This window comes from Apodemus sylvaticus, chromosome 10 (genome assembly GCF_947179515.1).
Source record: "Apodemus sylvaticus chromosome 10, mApoSyl1.1, whole genome shotgun sequence".
Lineage (NCBI taxonomy): Eukaryota > Metazoa > Chordata > Mammalia > Rodentia > Muridae > Apodemus > Apodemus sylvaticus.
Window position 1 is genome coordinate 37369471 of NC_067481.1, and position 19074 is coordinate 37388544.

Here is a 19074-nt window from a genome sequence, read left to right on the forward strand (position 1 = left end):
TTCCTCCTTTTTCCTCCTTCTTCCTCCTTCTTCCTCCTTCTTCCTTCTCCTTCTTTCTTCTTTCTTCTTCCTTCTTTCTTTCTTCTTCCTTCTTCCTTCTTTCTTTCTTCTTCCTTCTTCTTCTTCCTTCTTCTTCCTCCTTCTTTCTTTCTTCTTCTTCCTTCTTCTTTCTTCCTTCTTTCTTCCTTCTTTCTTCTTTCTTCTTCTTCCTTCTTTCTTCTTTCTTCTTCTTCCTTCTTCTTTCTTCTTTTTTCTTCTTCCTTCTTCTTTCTTTCTTTTCCTTCTTCTTTCTTTCTTCTTCTTTCTTCTTTCTTCTTTCTTCCTTTCTTCTTCTTTCTTCTTTCTTCCTTCCTTCTTCTTTCTTCTTCCTTCTTCCTTCTTCTTTCTTCTTCCTTCTTCCTTCTTCCTTCTTCTTTCTTTCTTCTTTCTTCTTCTTCTTCTTCTTTCTTCTTCTTCTTCTTCTTCTTCTTCTTCTTCTTCTTCTTCTTCTTCTTCTTCTTCTTCTTCTTCTTCTTCTTCTTCCTTCTTCTTCCTTCTTCTTCCTTCTTCTTCCTTCTTCTTCCTTCTTCTTCCTTCTTCTTTTTTATGACAGGATTTCTCTGTGTAGCCCTGGCTGTCCTGGAACTCATTCTGTACACCAGGCTGGCCTTGAACTCAGAAATCCACCTTTCTCTGCCTTCCAAGTGCTGGGATTAAAGGCATGCGCCACCACTGCCCGGCTGCTCAATTCTATTTAGCTTTTAAAGATTCGTTTATTTTCTTTTTCTGAGTTTAGTTGTTTTGCCTGCATATTCTGTTTACAGTATGTCTTCAGTGCCCATTGAGGCCAGAAGAGAGTCTTGTGGAAATGTAATTACAGACTGTTGTCTGCTGCCTTGTGGACTCTGGTCCTCTAGAAGACCGGCTAGTGCTCTTAACCATTAAGCTATCTCTCTGGCTCCAGAAATACTTAATAAGCAAGCAAGCAAGCAAGCAAACAAACAAAAACTACTGTGTGTGTTGTGTGTCCTGCAGAGGCCAGAAGAGGGTGTCAAACTCCTTGGGGTTGTGGAGCCACAGATGTAGGTGCTGGGAACTGAACCCAGATCCTCCGAAGATCAGTATTTTTAATAAAACACTTGAGGGGCTTGGCAGACGTCAGTGTGTCAGGTGTTGGTTGCTGAGCCTGATGACCTGAGTTCAAGCCCCAGGACATACATGTTGGAAGGAGAAAACGAACTTACATGAGTTATTCTTTTTCACAAGTAAATAATTTGCACAACAAATTTCACACACATATATGCATGTGTGTGTGTGTGTGTGTGTTTGTATGTTTTGTATCACTAACACTATACTTGAAACAAGGTAATGTATACCTTGACTGAACCAGGAATAACAACCACAACAAAAAACATGAGCTGGTCAAGATGGCACAATCCTGTAATTTAACAATTAGGAAGGCTGGTGCAGGAGTTCAGAGCAATCTGGGCTACACAGTGTGGTTCTGACTTTCAGAAACATTTATCATGAAATACATAGATTTGCAATTTTTTGTTTTGTTTTTGTTTTTTGAATTTGGTTTTTTCCATATAGGGTTTCTTGTATAGCCCTGGCTGGTCTTGAACTCACTCTGTAGACCAGGCTGGCCTCGAACTCAGAAATCCTGCCTCTGCCTCCCAAAGTGCTGGTATTAAAGGCATGCGCCACCACCGCTGGGCTTAGACCTGCAATTTTTAAGATGGTGAGTCTTGTTTTAAATTTCTTTCACGAAGTGCCAAATATAATATCGAGAAGGTTCCACACAATTCATTCCTAAAATCCACACTCCTGACTAGGATTTTTGTAGCCTCAAGAACAGAGTAAGCAATCAAACAGACATGGGGGCTCTAGTATGAGCGTTGGGGAGACAGAGGGATTGTGTCAAGTTCCAGGTCATCCTTGCCTACATAGTGAACTCCAGGCCAACAAGGACTACATACACCTTGTCTGGAAAAAAAACCCACAAAAACCAAAACAAAACCCCCCAAAAACCTCGAATGCGAGCTGGAAGTGGTAGCACACGCTTGTAATTTGGGGTACAAATCACAAAACTAAATAATGAAAAGCTCTGAAGTAGCCGGGCAGTGGTGGCGCACGCCTTTAATCCCAGCTCTTATGAGGCAGAGGCAGGCGGATTTCTGAGTTCGAGGCCAGCTTGGTCTACAGAGTGAGATCCAGGACAGCCAGGGCTACATAGAGAAACCCTGTCTCGAAAAAAACCAAATCCAAAACAAACAACAAAACAAAAAAAACAAAAACAAAAACAAAAAAAAAAACAAGAAAAGCTCCGAAGCAAGATTTTATCCTTTGGCCGTTAGTGTGTAGGCTTAGGATTACATTACTTTTAAAATTCCCTTGCACACAGGTCTTGGGATTCTAGAACTTTGGTGATGAGACGGCACCAGGAGGGGTTTAAAGGAGGCTACAATCGGGTTCCATTGGGCAACTTTCCGCGGAGTGGAGGAACAGAGTGGACAATTTTTGCCATTGAATACATTACTGTCACTTAAATGTCGCGATAACCAGGGGGTGCTGCGGGACTTAGCTCTGACGGTTTAGGGACTCATCTGACAGGTTCCAAGAGGAAAGCTCTGGAAAAGTAGTAAAAGTAACACTCCACACTTTCGGAAGCGGGGAGGGCGGTGACGGAGGAAGGGGCGGACCCGCGCACGCGCAGAGCGGCCTCGGTCCCTCAAGTTGGCTTTTCTCATCGCCGCGGACGTCTTCTCAGTGCTGTACGGTGGCCGCCGCGGGCCAGAAGCTTGGGATGAATGGAGGTGCAGGGTGCAGGTTGAACTAAGTCTCTGCTTTCCCTTCTCTCCCGGCTGCTTCTGCTTTGTTTTACTTTTTTTTTTTTTGTTTTTTTTTTGTTTTTTTGTTTTGTTTTGTTTTTTGCAGTGTCCCCATTCTGATCCCCGCTCTGTCGACGGCCCGCTTGGTCCCAGCGTCCGAGTTCTTGGTGCCCGAGTCGATCCGGATAATCGCCTAGGCCCAACTTCGGACCGCGCTCTCGATTTCTGCCTCGTCCGACTTTCGGACGCGGAATTTGAGTGGGTCCCTTGAGGCTGGAGGGTTGATCTTAAGGTATGGAAGCGTCGGCTTCTCGGGCCCAGGTGCCGCTTTGTCTGAAGTCCGCCTGACTCTTCTCAGCCCGGGGCACTCGGTTCTCATTGCTACCTGGCAGAGACCCCTGAGTCTTGTCACCTGTTCCTTGAATTTACTTTGCTGTTAAGAGACCAGCGCTTACTATTTAAACCCGCAACATTTCTGCTCACGACTCTTTGTCCACAGCTCTGCTAGTGAGTAGGTCTTAAGACTGAGTGGTCTCTGTTAACTTTTCCATTTCCCCTCTCTTTTCTGCTGCCTTTTAAACATTTACTCAAAACCACAAGTGCCCAAGTGAGACTCTTTTCCTCTCTCAGCTGATTTTACCAACACATCTACCTCTATAACAGTAGGGGTACAGAATAGCATTGCAGCTTTCAGAACTTTAAGTCGGACTTTACTTTTGTCCCGTGAGATAATTTACCAGTGTATCCATCTAGTTTGGAGATGGAAAAAGAAGCTCAACAGATCTGTCTGTCTGTCTGTCTGTCTCTCTATCTATAACTGGTAGGCTTGTAAAACTAAAGAGATCTGGCTGCAGACATTCATTTTTCTCTCCATATTTCATGAGCTCATCCAATGGACTGTTTAGGGTAGAAGGGTTCACCAGGTATTTCCACAAAGTATTAGAGCAAATGATCCCTAAGTTGGGGAGAAACATTGATCTGCAGTTGTCCTTACCTTCCAGATGCCAGAGAAACATAGAGACAGAAACCTGAGCTTTAATTGTGCCAACAACATTGCTAACTCAAGGACCTACTAAACATTTAGTATGCTTTGTCAGATTTTTAAGAAGGTTTTTGTACACGTGGGAAGTAGTCACTTACTTTCATTTGGTTGTTTTTGACTCCTTAGGATCAAGAGAGATGACGCCTGAGTGTTCAAGCCTTCAGTTTGTCAGCCCCTTTGCTTTTGAAGCCATGCAGAAGGTGGATGTTGTTCGCCTGGCATCTTTAAGTGATCCAGAATTAAGACTTCTCTTGCCCTGCCTGGTGAGGATGGCGCTTTGTGCTCCTGCTGACCAGAGCCAAAGCTGGGCTCAGGATAAAAAACTTATCCTTCGCCTTCTGTCTGGAGTGGAAGCTGTCAATTCCATTGTTGCACTGCTGTCTGTGGACTTCCATGCTCTAGAACAAGATGCCAGCAAAGAACAGCAGCTTAGGTAAAAGTCACTTCTGTGTGACTTGGGACTCACTTGATATTCCAAAGGAGGGAATGGAATGTGGTTCAGAGCTATCAGAGCTCCTCCAGAGAAGAGAGAGTAAGATTTGAAGTTCTGAAGAACATTTGACAGAGGTCTTTTCTGTTTATAGTTAAATTTCTGAGAGCTGCTTTCTGTCTTATAAAATGTTGCCTAGAGAAGATGAGCTACATATTAGGTCAGTTACTCTTAGTGGGGACTGAGTAGGATAGGATCGTCTCTAGTGGAGTGTTTTATGGGAATCACTGAGCTTTTAAAGATTACATTGATTTCCCCTAGACTCCAGACTGGTTTTATGTCCTTCCCTGCCCCTTGTGTATCTGTAAGAAAACAATTGTTACTGAAGTCAGTGGCAGTTACTAATCTACAGTTTGTCAGGTCTTAGACTATAGAGACAAAGTGTTTCAGAGGAAATTGAAGCTATTTTCGAGTGGGCTGTTGCAGGAACGATTGCCTTGCCAGTGTCTTGACGTGTTTCCCATGTTTGGACTTCACTAGGCATAAACTTGGAGGAGGCAGTGGAGAGAGCATCCTGGTATCACAGCTTCAGCATGGACTGACACTAGAATTTGAACACAGTGATTCCCCTCGTCGATTGCGGCTTGTGCTGAGTGAATTGTTGGCAATTATGAACAAGGTGCTTTGTAAAAAACTTCCTTTTCATCTCAGAGTATTCATGACTTGATATCTACATCTAGAAAATAGTCAAAAAATATCAGCAAGAAGGCAGGCAGGTTACATGTTCTGCTAGTATTTCTGTTTGATTTGTGTTCTTTCAAAGACTGAAGTGATTTCGTTTCTTTTGGAGATAGGGTTTCTCTGTGTAGTCTTGACTTTCCTGTAGAACAGGTTGGCCAGATCCACCTGCCTCTGCTATCCAGTTCTAGGATTAAAGGTGTGTGTCACCACATCCAACTCTATATTCAGGATTTCTTGTGTGTATGGAATTGATATACTTGTTTTTAATATCTTCAAAATGATTTCTAATTTTTTTTATTTTATGTAGGAATGCTTTGCTTATACTGTGTACTCTATGAGTGCCTTGGGTCTGCAGAACTCAGAAGCGAGCATAGGATTCCTTGGAACTGGAGTTCTTGATTATGAGTCGTGATGTGGGTGCTAGGACCCAAACCTAGATCCTCTGCAAGAGGGAAGAGTGCTTTTAGCCACTGAACCATTGTGTCTTTCCAGACCCCTTAACATCTGTTAAAAAAAAAAGAAGCTTAACTTGTAGAAATTACTAAGTTTAGTAGCACCTTTTTGTTTGTCTTGACTTTGAATCTCTAGAACCCTTTTGCGAGATGTGATATGGTGCACATCTGCAATCTAGTGGGCCATGGTGAGGTGGGAGGCAGGGGAATCCAAGAGGGACCTTTTGGGCTGTAGAGATGGTTTATCAGTTAACTATACTAAGTCTTACAGAGGAGTCAGGTATGGTCTCCAGCCCCCATGGCAGCTTACAATCATCCATGACTCACACAGGAGATGCACAGACAAATGCAGCAAACGCTGCTGTGAATGAAGGACGGGGTGGGAGGAAGGACCTACTGTCGCAGGCAAGGGGAAATCGAGAGCCAGTACTGAATATTGTCCCATAACCTCCACGTATACAAATACATGCTCTCTCTCTCTCTCTCTCTCTCTCTCTCTCTCTCTCTCTCTCTCTCTCTCTCTCTCTCTCTCTCTCTCTCTCTCTCTCTCTCTCTCTGTGTCCGTCTCTCTCTCTCTTTCACACACACACACACACAGGTAACTTAAGTCATGGACCTTTGGCCAGTGATTAATTGACACTTTCGCACACTTGAATTTTCCTGCATCTCTTGTAAATACATCCTGGGTGTGATAAGAGACATTTTCTTCTGTGGTGATTTTAATGTCTAACATGGCCTTGCTATGTGATAAATGTGGTTACATATAGGAAATGTAAGAAACATAGACCTTATTTTCGATGGTTTTTTTTTTTTTTTTTTGGTCTTCTTCAAGTTTCTGCCCCCTCCTGCTTTGAGACATATCTTCCTATTTTCTTCGGACAACTTCAGACTTCTAATCTTTTCTTGTCTCACTCAGTTTTCTGTGTGCTAAGATTGCTTGGGATGTACCAGTGTCCAGGCTCAAAGGTGCCATTCCTTTGGGTTTTTTGTTTGTTTGCTTTTTTTTTTTTTTTAAATTTGTCTCTATTGATCATTAGAATTAAATGAATTTGTTTTTGTTATACCGCTTTAACAGTTAAAAGAGTAATTTTATTTTTGTTTTTGTGAGTGTAGGTATGACGTGTGTTGGCACACATATGTAGAGGTCAGAGGTTACCTTTCAGGAGTTCTTTCTGTGCTTCCTTCCACTGTGGGATCTGGTAGTCACACTCAGTTTATCAGGCTTGGGTGCCAAAGTGCTTTTACCTGCTGAGGTATCTTGCAGCCCAGTGTTGGGTCTTTTAATCAACAGTTTATTCATATAACATTCCTATACTGTTTCTTGGCTTGCCTTATCCTTTAATTTTAAGTATCTCTAAAAATGTAGATTGGAATCAGATCCCCCTACCCCCTTTGTCTCTGTCCCTCTCTTCTGTTTTTCGAGGGAGCAGAGTCTCACTAGGTGCCAGGGTGGCCTTGTAACTTGAGACTTTTCTACCTCAGCCTCTGAACTGCTGGGATTATAAGCAGTAGCCAGTATGCAGTTCCGAGACTACTGCTACTATGTGTGGGTAATAATCCTGGTTAAACTGTTCAAACTGATAGGATCCCACGGACTTTGCCTCTGTGTGTTACCATATTATAAGAGAGAATCAAGGACGAGATCCTGTGTTCTTTGCCATCTTAGGTCAATAGATTAAAGGCTAGCCTGGTCTTCTCTATTGAGGTCAGACCAGCCAAAACCACATAGTGAGACCCTATCTCAACAGCATAAAGTCATGATTTGTAAGCTCAAAAACAAAACAATTACAATTTATGTAAACTCACTTGTTCTTTCTTCCATGTTTCCCTCTTCTCACTAAGGTGTCAGAGTGCAGTGGAGAGTTTTTTTTCAAGTCTTCCGAGCTCTTTGAGAGTGCAGTATACCTGGAGGAGGCTGCAGATGTACTTTGTATCTTACAAGCAGGTACTTTACTGACTGACTGCCAAGCTGCATCTCAGATACAGATATGGTGTCTAGGGAAGTGTCACTGTGACTCCTTAGCCTGCAGAGCTGTGCGTGTCTGTGGGTGTGCACTGGGTGTCCTGAGACCGGAGGTCCAGACTGTTATAAGCTGCTTGAGGGGGATGCTGGGCTCAGGGCCTTTCAAGCACAGTATTATCTCTCCAGCCTTTTTTTTGTTTGTTTGTTTTTTGTTTTTTGTTTTTTTTTTTGAGACAGGATTTCTCTTTGTGACCCCTGGCTATCCTAGAACTCACCCTGTAGACCAGGCTGTCTCAAACTCAGAAATCCTCCTGCCTCTGCCTCTGCCTCCCAAGTGCTGGGATTAAAGGTGTGCACCACCACGCCTGACTTTATCTCTCTAGCCTTAAATTTGGTATTTTAAAGATTATCAAAACGGGTGTGGTCCAGCTTTTGGGACGCTAAGAGTATTGTGTCAAAATCCAGACCATCTTAGTCTTTGGAGTGAGATGATGTCTCAAATAACAGTGCTTCTCCCCCAAAAAACCTTAAATATAAAAGTTAATTTACTAAAAAGTATGTCTTAAAATTTTAAATTATAAGCTGGGCGTGGTGGTGCACGCCTGTAATCCCAGCACTTGGGAGGCAGAGGCAGGCGGATTTCTGTGTTCGAGGCCAGCCTGGTCTACAGAGTGAGTTCCAGGACAGCCAGGGCTACACAGAGAAACCCTGTCTCAAAAAAAAAAAAAAAAAAAAAAAAAACCAAAAAAAAAAAATTAAATTATAAAGTGTTGGAGAGATGAGAAGCTTGGGATCTGATAGCCTCACTAGACACTGGCATGCGCTTTAGTTCTTTTGAAAAAGTTTGAGTTAAGAATGACTAGCATTAGAGTAGAGACCCCGTGACTTCTACTATTGGTATAATATGCCATGTTATATTCATGTTAGCAGTGTGCATTTGATTTAATGATTTATGACTTTAGTGAGTTCATAAATGTTCATAATATGTTGGTTCAAAAGACAAAGGGAGAGGGGAATAAATCTCTGTTTTAGTTAATATTAAAACTATTAATGAGGGATTAAAATTAGATATTAAATATGTTTACTATTAGAAATATATTAAATACATATATATATTATTAGAACTAACATACACTTTTTCCCTATGTACCTGTTTTGCTTTTCCAGATTCCTTTTAATAGGTACATATGGTAAAATAAAAACAAGAAAAGATAGAAATGTAAAGATTTTTTATTAAAATAGCTTTTTAGACCAGCACTATTCAAGGAAACATCTGCTATACTCCAGTTGTGCTGTCCAGTCAGTAGTCCCCCTTCCCTTGCTTCACATGGTCATCGTGGGTTGACTGAAGTGTAGTTAATGTGGCTAAGGAACTAGTACTTAAGTGAGTTGCATTTTGGTGACATCTTCGAAATGTCTGGCTGTTGAACATAGAGCACTGTAGAGTCATGACTAAAGAGTGACAGTGGCTCTTTTCCTTCCAGAGCTCCCCTCCTTGCTTCCTATAGTCGATGTAGCTGAAGCCTTGCTCCATGTGAGAAATGGTGCCTGGTTCTTGTGTCTCTTGGTAGCCAATGTTCCTGATAGTTTTAATGAAGGTAAATATAATTTAAGAATGAAATATTGGAAAACTTTGATTTTGCACATTTGGGGCCTCTTCCTTCCTTCCTTCCTTCCTTCCTTCCTTCCTTCCTTCCTTCCTTCCTTCCTTCCTTCCTTCCTTCCTCCCTCCCTCCCTCCCTCCTTCCCTCCCTCCCTTCCTTCCTTCCTTGTAATCTTGCTCTGTTATCCCAGCTCTCCTTGACCCTGTGGTTCTTTGCTCTGCCTGCTGAGTGGGCCTGGTGTTAACAGGTGAATGGCTCCATCCTTAGAGCTGTGTTTTCCTCCCTCTGGGCCTGGGCGGGACCAGTGCCTGAGCTACACCTCAGACCTGTCTGTCTTTTAATTGAAGTGTGTAGATAAGTTATATTAGCCATTTAATGCAATTATTGTGGTGGTTAGGTGTACTCTCTTATTTTTATCTCTTGTTTCCTTTGTATCATTTTTATCATATTTAATTAATGTGTATGATAAGTCCAAATAACATTCTTACTGCTTTTATTTTAACTAGTTAATTCTTTTTTTCCTCTGATTTATTTCCTTGTTTAGTTTGTGTGTGTTTGCATATGGGTGTGCATGTGAGGCCAGAGGACACCTTCTATGAGGAGACCCCTCCTTCCTCGGCTCCTGTGGTAGGGCTTGGCGCTGAGCACCTTGTCTTGCTGAGCCACTTGACCAGCACCCTTGTCTGACTTTTTTCAGCAGGGTCTCACTGTAGCCTGGGGGACCTCTACATTCCACATGTGCACTGCCGTGCCCAGATGATTTTTAAGTCCTTTTTAAAACATGGGAAAAAGCTTTATCTGCATACTTAGTATTTTTGGTGCTCTTCACTGAATTGCCTTCATTTATTTAATGTATAGATTGTCTACATTTATTTTTATGTTGTTTTTATTTACGTGTGTTTGGGAATGAACCCAGAGCTGCTTGCTTTACCAATGAGCTATCCCTGGAGCTTTGGAGGGTATATTTCTTGGCAACAATTTTCCCAGGATTTTGTCAGGAAAAAACTTATTCTGATAAAATTTATTTTAAAAGTAAAATAACTTTTCTTTTTAGTAGTGGGGATTGAGCACAGTGCCTTGGCCTGGCCTGGCAAGCCCTCTGCCCTGTTGCTCCTCCATCTCTCTTTTAACTCTTCTGAGACAGGCTCACTAGGATGTCCAGGCTAGACTTGAATTCACTTTGTTGCTCAAGTAGGCTTTGAACTTGTGATCTTTAGACTTGTGAGCCAGACTGGAATAGCTCAGATTACAGCCTTGTTACTAGGCTTCACTAATTGCTATTTTGTTTTTTCAGAATTGATTGCAGAGCCTCATCAGTGTTAGCTGGGTGCTCTTCTGCTGAGCTCAGCCCTAATTTCCTTGTTGTGGTGGTGGTGGTGATGGTGGTGGTAGTGGTGGTGGTTGTTTTCCTTGTGACACTGGATCCCTACTCAGCTCCGGTTTGCCTGGATGTTGCTGTGTTGTCCAGGCTGGCCTCCAGCTGGACATCTCCCTCTAGCTCCCTAGTGCTGTGGTTAGAGGTGTGTGGTGTGCTGCTTGAGCACATTTAGTTGTGGGTTTATAGGAGCAGGAGGACTGGGTGCTGCCTCCAGGTCCTTACTTGTTAAGGACTGTTCCAGTGCTTTGTTCCTTTGACTTGTTATCTGCTGAAATACTGTCAAGCTCCCAGTGTCCTCCTCTATATTGTTTAAGCTGCATGCATGGTTGATTTTCTAGAATGAAGAAGTGGTTTATAACACCTTACTTAGAAACGCTTGACAAAGCTGAAAGTAATAGAGGGTCTTAAATAATAGTTTGTAGGGGCCTGATCAAAAACGGAGAACGGCAGGATGAAGAAAGTCTCGGAGGGAGGCGCAGGACAGACGCCTTACGCTTCTTATGCAGAATGAATCCTTCTCAGGCCCTGAAGGTCCGGGGCATGGTGGTAAGAGAGTTTCTCATCTCTTTGGGACGGCACTTTTTATACTAGGATTTTTCTTAAGATTGTTTGAGAATCCTTTAGAAATTGAGAATTTTATTCATATGCTGAGTGTGCTGCCTCCCCTCTTGGGTCTTATGTTTTGTGAGCTCTTCTTCCTCTGAACTTGAGGCATTAAATTGTGAAATGTCCTAGACCTTTCCCTTATTGTATTGAATTTGACTTATTTTCTCTGCTGTGCTAGGTGGAAGAATGTCACTTGCCAGGCCTTGGAGTAGCTTTGACATTGGATCATACTAAAACTGAAGCTTGCGAAGATGGAGTGAGCGACTTGGTTTGCTTTGTTAGTGGATTGCTTCTTGGAACAAATGCAAAAGTCAGGACTTGGTTTGGAACCTTCATTCGAAATGGACAGCAGGTGAGGGTCAAGCATGCGCATAGGGGACTCGGGGTCAGTTAGGAAGGATCTTCTCGTCCTCAGGGTCAGTTATTAAGAAAGATCTTGTTACCTAGGCCTGGTGGCTCATACAGTAATCCCTGTACTTGGAAGACTGAGGCAGAGGATTACTGTGATTGTATGGGAGTCAGGCTTGCTGGCACACACCTTTATCTCAGGGCCTGCAGAAGGAGACAGGTGGGTCTCTATGAATTTGAGGCCAGCTTAGTCTATATATCAACTTCCAGGCCAGCCAAGGCTACATAGAGAGACTGTGTCTAAAAAAAGAAAAAAAAAAAAAAAAAAACAAATAAAAGCCATGGTGGGAAGGGGGAAACAAAGGAAAGAAAAGGTATTTTTTTTTACCAGTGTTGTCAGACTTTATTTTAGGAGCCTCCTTACATTTAAATAAATAAATAAAGCATATTTAAATAAATAAATAAAGCCAACATTTATATGGCTTTTGTCTTTGATATTTTCCAATTAGAAATTAAAAATTTTGAAATACTCAGTTTATTAAAAATAAAAAAGCTCAATTAAATATAAATAGGGAGAGTGAGTGTGTGTATGTGAGTGTGTGTGTGTGTGTGTGTGTGTGTGTGAGAGAGAGAGAGAGAGAGAGAGAGAGAGAGAGAGAGAGAGAGAAGAGAGAAAAGAGAGAAAATGGTTGATCTCGGTCTTGGTATTTAGTCAAGGCTGGTCCTCAGTTCTTTCTTAGACTTGTGCCTAAACCTCCTGATTACAATGATCATACATAGGTATGTCCCACCATGCTTAGCAAACATTTCATTTTTAAAAAAATACAAGTGTTTAAAAAGGAAAACTAGTGAAATAGTAGTAATACTTTACAGTTTTTTAAATCTCTTCAAAGTCTAGTTTAGTAGAAGTCTGGAGAATGTACTGTACCCTGGTAAGAATGGGAGGGACAAGGCATTGGGATTTGGAGTTTTTGGACCCCTGAAAGAATTTGGGGATGCTTTTGCTTCCTATGTTAGGTTTTTGAGAACTCTTACAGTAGATTATCAAAGTAAGTTATATTCTGTAATTTAATATATATCTCTGTCTCTTTCTGTGTGTGTGTGTTAAAATATATATCAAAGTTTGTATTCATTTTTTAGATAGAGTTCAGAACATTCACAGTATAGGGCTGGAGACTCAGTAGGTAAAATGCTTGGTATATAAACATAAGGACTTGACTTTGGAACCCTAGTAACTATGTAAATGCAGAGCGTGGTAGCTGTTGTCTGTAATTCCAGTGTCGGGGGACCTGATATGTCCTGGAGGCTTCCTGTCAGCTAGTGTAGCTGGAATGTCTAAAAACATAAGGTGGGGCAGCTGAAAGGGTCGCCCAGTGGTTAGGAGCACTTCCTGCTTTTCTGGAGGACACAAGTTCTATTCTCAGCACCCATACTGGGCAGCTCACAGCCATCTGTAACTCTGCTTCCAGAGTATCTGGTGCCCTCTGCAGCCTCCCTTTCCTACATATGTATGTACACATAGGCAGATAAATACATCTTTAAAAATAAAGTGGGGAGTTGGAAGACACCCAGCATTTGTCTCTGGGTTATACATATAGTTTGTGTATACACACACACACACACACACAAGCAAAAAAAAAAAAAAAAGGAACCTTGGGAGTGTTATACATATATAACCATTATCTATTTTTAGGATTTTGTTTTGTTTTTTTGTGATCTGGGTTTATACTTGTTGGTAAAGCACTCCAACTGAGTTCTATCCCCTGTGCTCTAGAGACTCTGAACCCATTTAACTGCCTATTCCTCCTTTTTCCTGTAAACTGGTGATTGTGGCTTTATGCTTTTCTGTGTGAATTCTGGGTGCCTTTTTAAGTATCTCATATGAGTCATATTACAGGATACTGTATATTATTTCCTTAACATAAAGCTTTCAAGGTTCATTCTTATAGCGTGTGTCAGAATTTCCTTAGCCAGGTATTGTTACATAGACATTTAATACTAACATTCAGTAGCTAGAAGCAGGATTATGGGAATACATATCACATTCTCTGCCAACTAGACTGTATCCTGAGCCCCTCTTCACCATATAGAAAACACCCCTGCAAAGGAATTTCCTTCCTTTTTAAGGTTGAATAATACACCATTGTATGTATATATTCATTTTGTTTTTCTGTTTACCTTTTGGTATATATCAGATATTTTATGGTACATAATAATAAATAATTTAATGAAAAATATGATGCATTATGTTTTGTGGTCCTGGGATTGAATCCAGAGCCTCTCATGTACCAGGGAAGCGCTCTCCCACTGAGCTGCTAAGTCTCACTATGTTGCCAAGATTGTTCTTCAACTTGGCTTCTTTCTCTAACCTGAGCAGTTGAGGTCACAGGTGTGTCTTGCAATAGGTTTGTTCGTTTTGTATGTGTGTGTGTGTGTGTGTGTGTGTGTGTGTGATATAGGCTCTTCCTTTGCTGCCTAGGCTGTTTTGGAGTATGGAAGCCCAGGCTGACCCAGTCTGAGTCTGAGGGGATCCTCGTGCATGCTGGCGTTGACTACAGGCTTGGTCTCATCACCGACATTCTTCCCTGCTCAACATGGTTTTTCTCTTTTCTTTTCTTTTCTTTTCTTTTCTTTTCTTTTCTTTTCTTTTCTTTTCTTTTCTTTTCTTTTCTTTTCCATTTACTTATTTGTTTGTTCGTTCGTTTGTTTGTTTGTTTTTTGAGACAGGTTTCTCTCTGTGGTCCTGGCTGTCCTGGAACTCAACTCCGTGGACCAGGCTGGCCTTGAACTCACATAGATCTTCCAGCCTCTGCCTCCTGAGCGCAGGGATTAAAGGTGTACACCGCCATCCCCCAGCTCCACTATGTTTTATCTTTGCAGAATACTTTAGTTTTTGTAGAACACTTTTTCAGTGCTTCTGAGTAGAATTTGCTAGTGCAGACTGACTTTAACAATTCAGATTGAAATAGGGCAGCCGCCTATGAAAAGGTTAGAAACTAGTTTTGTGCCAAGGTATCACATGATTCTATATTCAAGTCATACTTTCTTTACAGTCCATTGCTTTGCTTTTTAAAAGCAAAGGGACCGCACATGTCTTGTGCAGCAGGTGTACGGCCTGTGCTGAGCAGTCAGTATGCTCCTCCTGTTCCTCTGACTCCTTTGCGCACCACACTGTTTCTTCTTGGAATTTAACATTGCTGTTCAGGCGTGCTTACGATACTTTCCTTGACTGCAGTCTTAAGAATACTAAGCACCGATTAACGTTATCTGCCTGCATACCTGGCTAAGGGAATGTCTCCAAGTTTGTGGTTTAGCATTCCACTCTTGTGTATGATCTTTCTTTGTTTGCTGGTTTCTTGGTAAGCATTGAGTGCTTGCCACTTGTCTAGTACAGCGTTAGACTTGAAGCAGGAATGATGACTAAGACACCCCTGCCTGGAGAGCTGGGCTGGGGTGCTGCCTCTCGATCATAACATCTCTAAAGGCACATAGTAAATACCACTGTTTATTTTCTTGTCAAGAAGGAACTTGGGGTTCAGAGAGGTTAGCTTCTGTACCATGAAGCACATAATTAGTGGTAGAGCTAGAGTTTAAGACTGAGGCTTTCAGAAAGGTTCTCTACAAACGTGCTTGCTGTTGTACTCACTGCCTTAGGAATTGGAAGTACAATGTGGTGCTGGGAGTCGAACTCAAGTCCTCTGTCAGAGCAGCTGCTCTTACTTAACCCCTGAGCCATCTTGCAAGCCTTACTTTCAAGTTTTTAAACAAGTTTTTGTTCTGTAGCCCTGTCTCTACTGGAACATGCCATGTAGACTGGCCTGGCCTTCAGCAGCTCTCCTGCTTCTGTCTCTAGAGTGATGAGATTTACAGGAATGGACTGCCACACTCAGCTAGAGTGCCATTTAATTATTATTCATAACCTAATTTGCATTAATTTAGCTTTTTCTCTGCAATCAGTGAAAACTTCTGTAAGTAGAGGAGTAAATTTTGAGTTTTCTTGACATGTTAAAATAGAACTGCAGTTACAACAGGCTCCTCACGCTATGTCAACTGTAAATGCTCACGTGACAGGATCTGTTCAGCTTCCTTTTAATTCAGTAATGGCTCCATGCTCTCTTCCTTTGCCAATTCACACTTCTTACAGAGAAAAAGGGAGACCAGTGGTTCCGTGCTTTGGCAGATGAGAAGACAGCTTCTTCTGGAGTTGATGGGCATTCTTCCCACAGTGAGGAGTACCCGTATTGTGGAGGAAGCTGATGTGGAGATGGAGCCTACTGTGTCGGTGTACTCGGGCCTCAAAGAAGAGCACGTTGTGAAAGCCAGCGCACTCTTACGTCTGTACTGCGCCTTGATGGGGATCGCTGGACTCAAGTACTCAGTCTGATATTTCCTTCTTTATCTTTTTCTTCTTGGTTCTAATCTCAAGGAACTGAACCAAAGACCTTAATAAGAGGGTTCAGGTCTAATTATACTAGCTTTTATCAAGATTGAAGGTATTACATCTAACTGTCATTAAGGAATATTTCGATCTAATGTGGTCTGGTTACAAATAGAATTATGCAAATATCAGAGGGACAAGAGTAGTTTCTAAGTTTTTAATTCTAGTGTAAAGGTCCTGTGATTTTACCACAGAGAAGACACCCCAGAGTAACCTGTGAGTGATCCACTGTCATCTTGAGCCCCAGTTGAAGGAAATCCTTTAGCATTGACAGGAACACAAGGTTTCTAAGTTATTGTACCGAATCCTTTTGAATAATGTCCTCAGCTGGTATCTGAACATTCCTGTGTGCGTCTCCAGCTCATGTGCCTTTTATGTCTGACAGTTTAGTTAAGCAAATGCTGGCTCATCAGTTTGGTTTAAATTTAAGTCATTACAACCCGTTAACCCCATAATTGTATAAAGTACAAATTGCTGTAAGCTTTTTAGGTCATGTGACTACACATAAGTAATACGTGCTTGTCATGTCTAGGACCTCTGCTGTTACTTCCTTGGAAGTCTGTTGATCACAGAACCCTGATTATTTGTTAATTTGGCTTTTGCATTGACAACAAAATAATTCAGCTTCCCGTTCTCTGTGGCAAATCATATGCCATTTAAAAAGGAGACAATTGAAAAGAGATAATTGGCCAATAAAGATGAAGGGGTTGGGGTTGGGGTAATGGCTCAGGGTTAAGAATGCTCACTTTAGAGCAGGAGAGATGGCTCAGCGGTTAAAAGTACTGACTGCTCTTCCAGAGGTCCTGATTGCAAATCCCAGCACCCACATGGTGGCTCACAACCATCCGTAATGGCATCCGATGTCCTCTTCTGGTGTGAGTAAAGAGACCGGTAGTGTACTCACATACATAAAATAAAGAAATAAGTTTTTTTTTTAGAAAGAATGTTCACTCTACAGTCATGATGGACTTGAGTTTAAATCTCCAGCACTCATCTAAGAAGCTGAGCATGGTTGAACATGTGTGTGACATCACCTCATGTGACTGTGAAGCAGAGATAGAGCTTGTGGTCAGCAAACCTAGCGGGAGCAGCTAGCTTCTGCCTGGGGCCGTAACCCCCTGCGCCTTCCTCTGCCCTGCATGCATATGCAGACGTGAACACCCATGCCTTCATAGGTGCTGTGCGCTACCACCCACAACCCATATACAGCACACACAGCACAACACATGCCTATGCACATGCACTCATATACACAAAGTAAGTTTAAGTAGTTGGATGTAGTTTTTTAACAGTGAGGTTAAAAAGTTTGGACATGAAGGTTAAAATGTTGGAAAATCTGCTTGTTTCCTTAATGAACTAAAAACAAGCCAACAAACACATTTTGTTTCCCTTTAGACCGACTGAAGAGGAGGCTGAGCAGCTGCTGCAGCTGATGACCAGCCGGCCTCCTGCTACACCTGCCGGGGTTCGCTTCGTTTCCCTGTCCTTTTGCATGCTGCTGGCCTTCTCCACACTTGTCAGGTACCGTGCGTTCAAGCCACTCTGCCTTGTCCGCCTAGCAACTAGTGAGTGTTGCCACCAGAAAGGGCAATAGCATGTTATTAAAAGTTACACAGAAACTGGCCAATAAAAAGGTATCAGTGTCTACTGAATGCTAGCTATTTTATTAGTCTTTGTCACCATTTCTTCTGAACATTGTTAAAGGCTAGTAATTCTTTCTCTACTTTTGGAGGTAATATCTTTTACTTCTAGTTGTTTTGGGTTTTACTTTTAAATTTTTTTAAAAAATTTATTACTTGTTTATTTTTTACTTGTTTATTTTTTATTATTTGTTTAGTTAGCACATTATTTGATGTGTGTGTGTATATGCATGTATATGCCTGTGCGTGTGCTATGGTGCATGTCTGAAGATCAAAGAACAACTTGCAGGGCTCATTTCTTCTACCATGTGGGCTTCAAGGATTGAACTCTGGTTATCAGGTTTGGCTGCAGTTTTATTTTAAATTTTCTTGGTGTTCTGTATAGTAATAATTCATCTCCAGACTGCAAAAATAAATCTTGCTGTTTGTGGTGGTTCATGCCTCTAATCCCAATCCATAGGAGACCAAGGCAAGAGGACCTCCATGTGTTTGAGGCTAGCCTCAGCTACATAGTAAGACCTTGTCTCAAAATACCAAGAAAGCCTAACCTGACACACAAAACCCAACAACAAAAAAACAAGATGCAGCTAAATCTCCTGGATCTGTTCTGACTCATTAAACAGTTTATTGGTTTAATCTTTTTCAGAAATCTTGCCCAGAGCAGTGTTGTCTGCTCCAGTCTTGGCTGGGTCCCTCTGTACCTGGTGTTCTACAGCTGTACACAGGAATAGTTTTTTCACTTTGCATCTTTAGAAAGCAGTCATGTGGGAGGCAAATTCTTCAAAGCAGGGATTCATTTTGACATTTGGCTAATGGTTTGATGGCATGTAGAATTCTAAGTAGGAAATAATTTCTTTCGAGGATTTTGAAAGTATGTGTCCATTTCCTTGTCTTCCAGCTTCTTGCTTTGTTGTCAGTGTCTAAAGTCCTTCCAATTCCTTGTCTTTTTGTGTGGCCTCTTTCATTTTGCAAACATAAAGGCTTGGCTCTTTCTCACATGGTTTCAACAGTTGTAGATAATATTTGGTCTCTTTTTGTTGCTTTGCTTGTTTATTTGAGACAGTCTTTCTGGCTGGCCTGGAATTGACTTCAGTACTCTTGCCGCAGCCCTCCAATGCTGGGATTATACAGCATTATCATATTCTGTTCAAGTTCATACTGATCTATCATTGGAGACACCCAGTGGGTCCTTTCCAACTAGAAACCGATGCTTCAGTTGTAGGAAATGTCCCTGCACTGCTGCACTGCTGCACTGCTGCACTGCTGTGTATTCCCCTGGGGTCTCCTTGTCTCAGTCTTCCTGTGTGAGTCTTTCAGGGTTGTCCTCCAGGCCTTTGTAACCATTGCTTCTCCTCCTCGTTATGCTGAGGTGCCATGTGTATTTGGTAGGAGGACTGCGATTCAGAAGAATAAAGTTAGGTTCCAGATCACACTGTCAGAAATTGCAGAGATGGGATTCCCACTGGGGCTGGTAGGCCTCTAGACACCCTTCCATAGAGCACTGTCTTGCTTTAATGGAATGATTGAAAAATAATTGAACATAGTATTCTATATAGGGATAAATGGCCTTTTAGATTTTCTTAGCTTGGAGTAGTAAGAAAAACACACTGTTTAGTTGTTTT

At 41.8% G+C, this 19074-nt stretch overlaps 1 protein-coding gene across 2 annotated transcripts in view; it reads left to right on the forward strand.

Moving 5' to 3' along the window:
- The first annotated feature begins 2735 nt into the window (after nucleotides 1-2735).
- Nucleotides 2736-19074, forward strand: part of Ints2 (integrator complex subunit 2) — a 42469-nt gene continuing 26130 nt past the window's right edge. For both annotated transcript variants that reach the window (XM_052195579.1, XM_052195580.1), the window contains exons 1-9: nucleotides 2736-3102; nucleotides 3979-4285; nucleotides 4823-4961; nucleotides 7318-7420; nucleotides 8923-9036; nucleotides 10836-10966; nucleotides 11205-11378; nucleotides 15519-15745; nucleotides 17208-17333. In XM_052195579.1, coding sequence (XP_052051539.1) covers nucleotides 3990-4285; nucleotides 4823-4961; nucleotides 7318-7420; nucleotides 8923-9036; nucleotides 10836-10966; nucleotides 11205-11378; nucleotides 15519-15745; nucleotides 17208-17333 — 1310 coding nt within the window. In that variant the 5' untranslated portion in view covers nucleotides 2736-3102; nucleotides 3979-3989. The remainder of the gene's footprint in view (nucleotides 3103-3978; nucleotides 4286-4822; nucleotides 4962-7317; nucleotides 7421-8922; nucleotides 9037-10835; nucleotides 10967-11204; nucleotides 11379-15518; nucleotides 15746-17207; nucleotides 17334-19074) is intronic.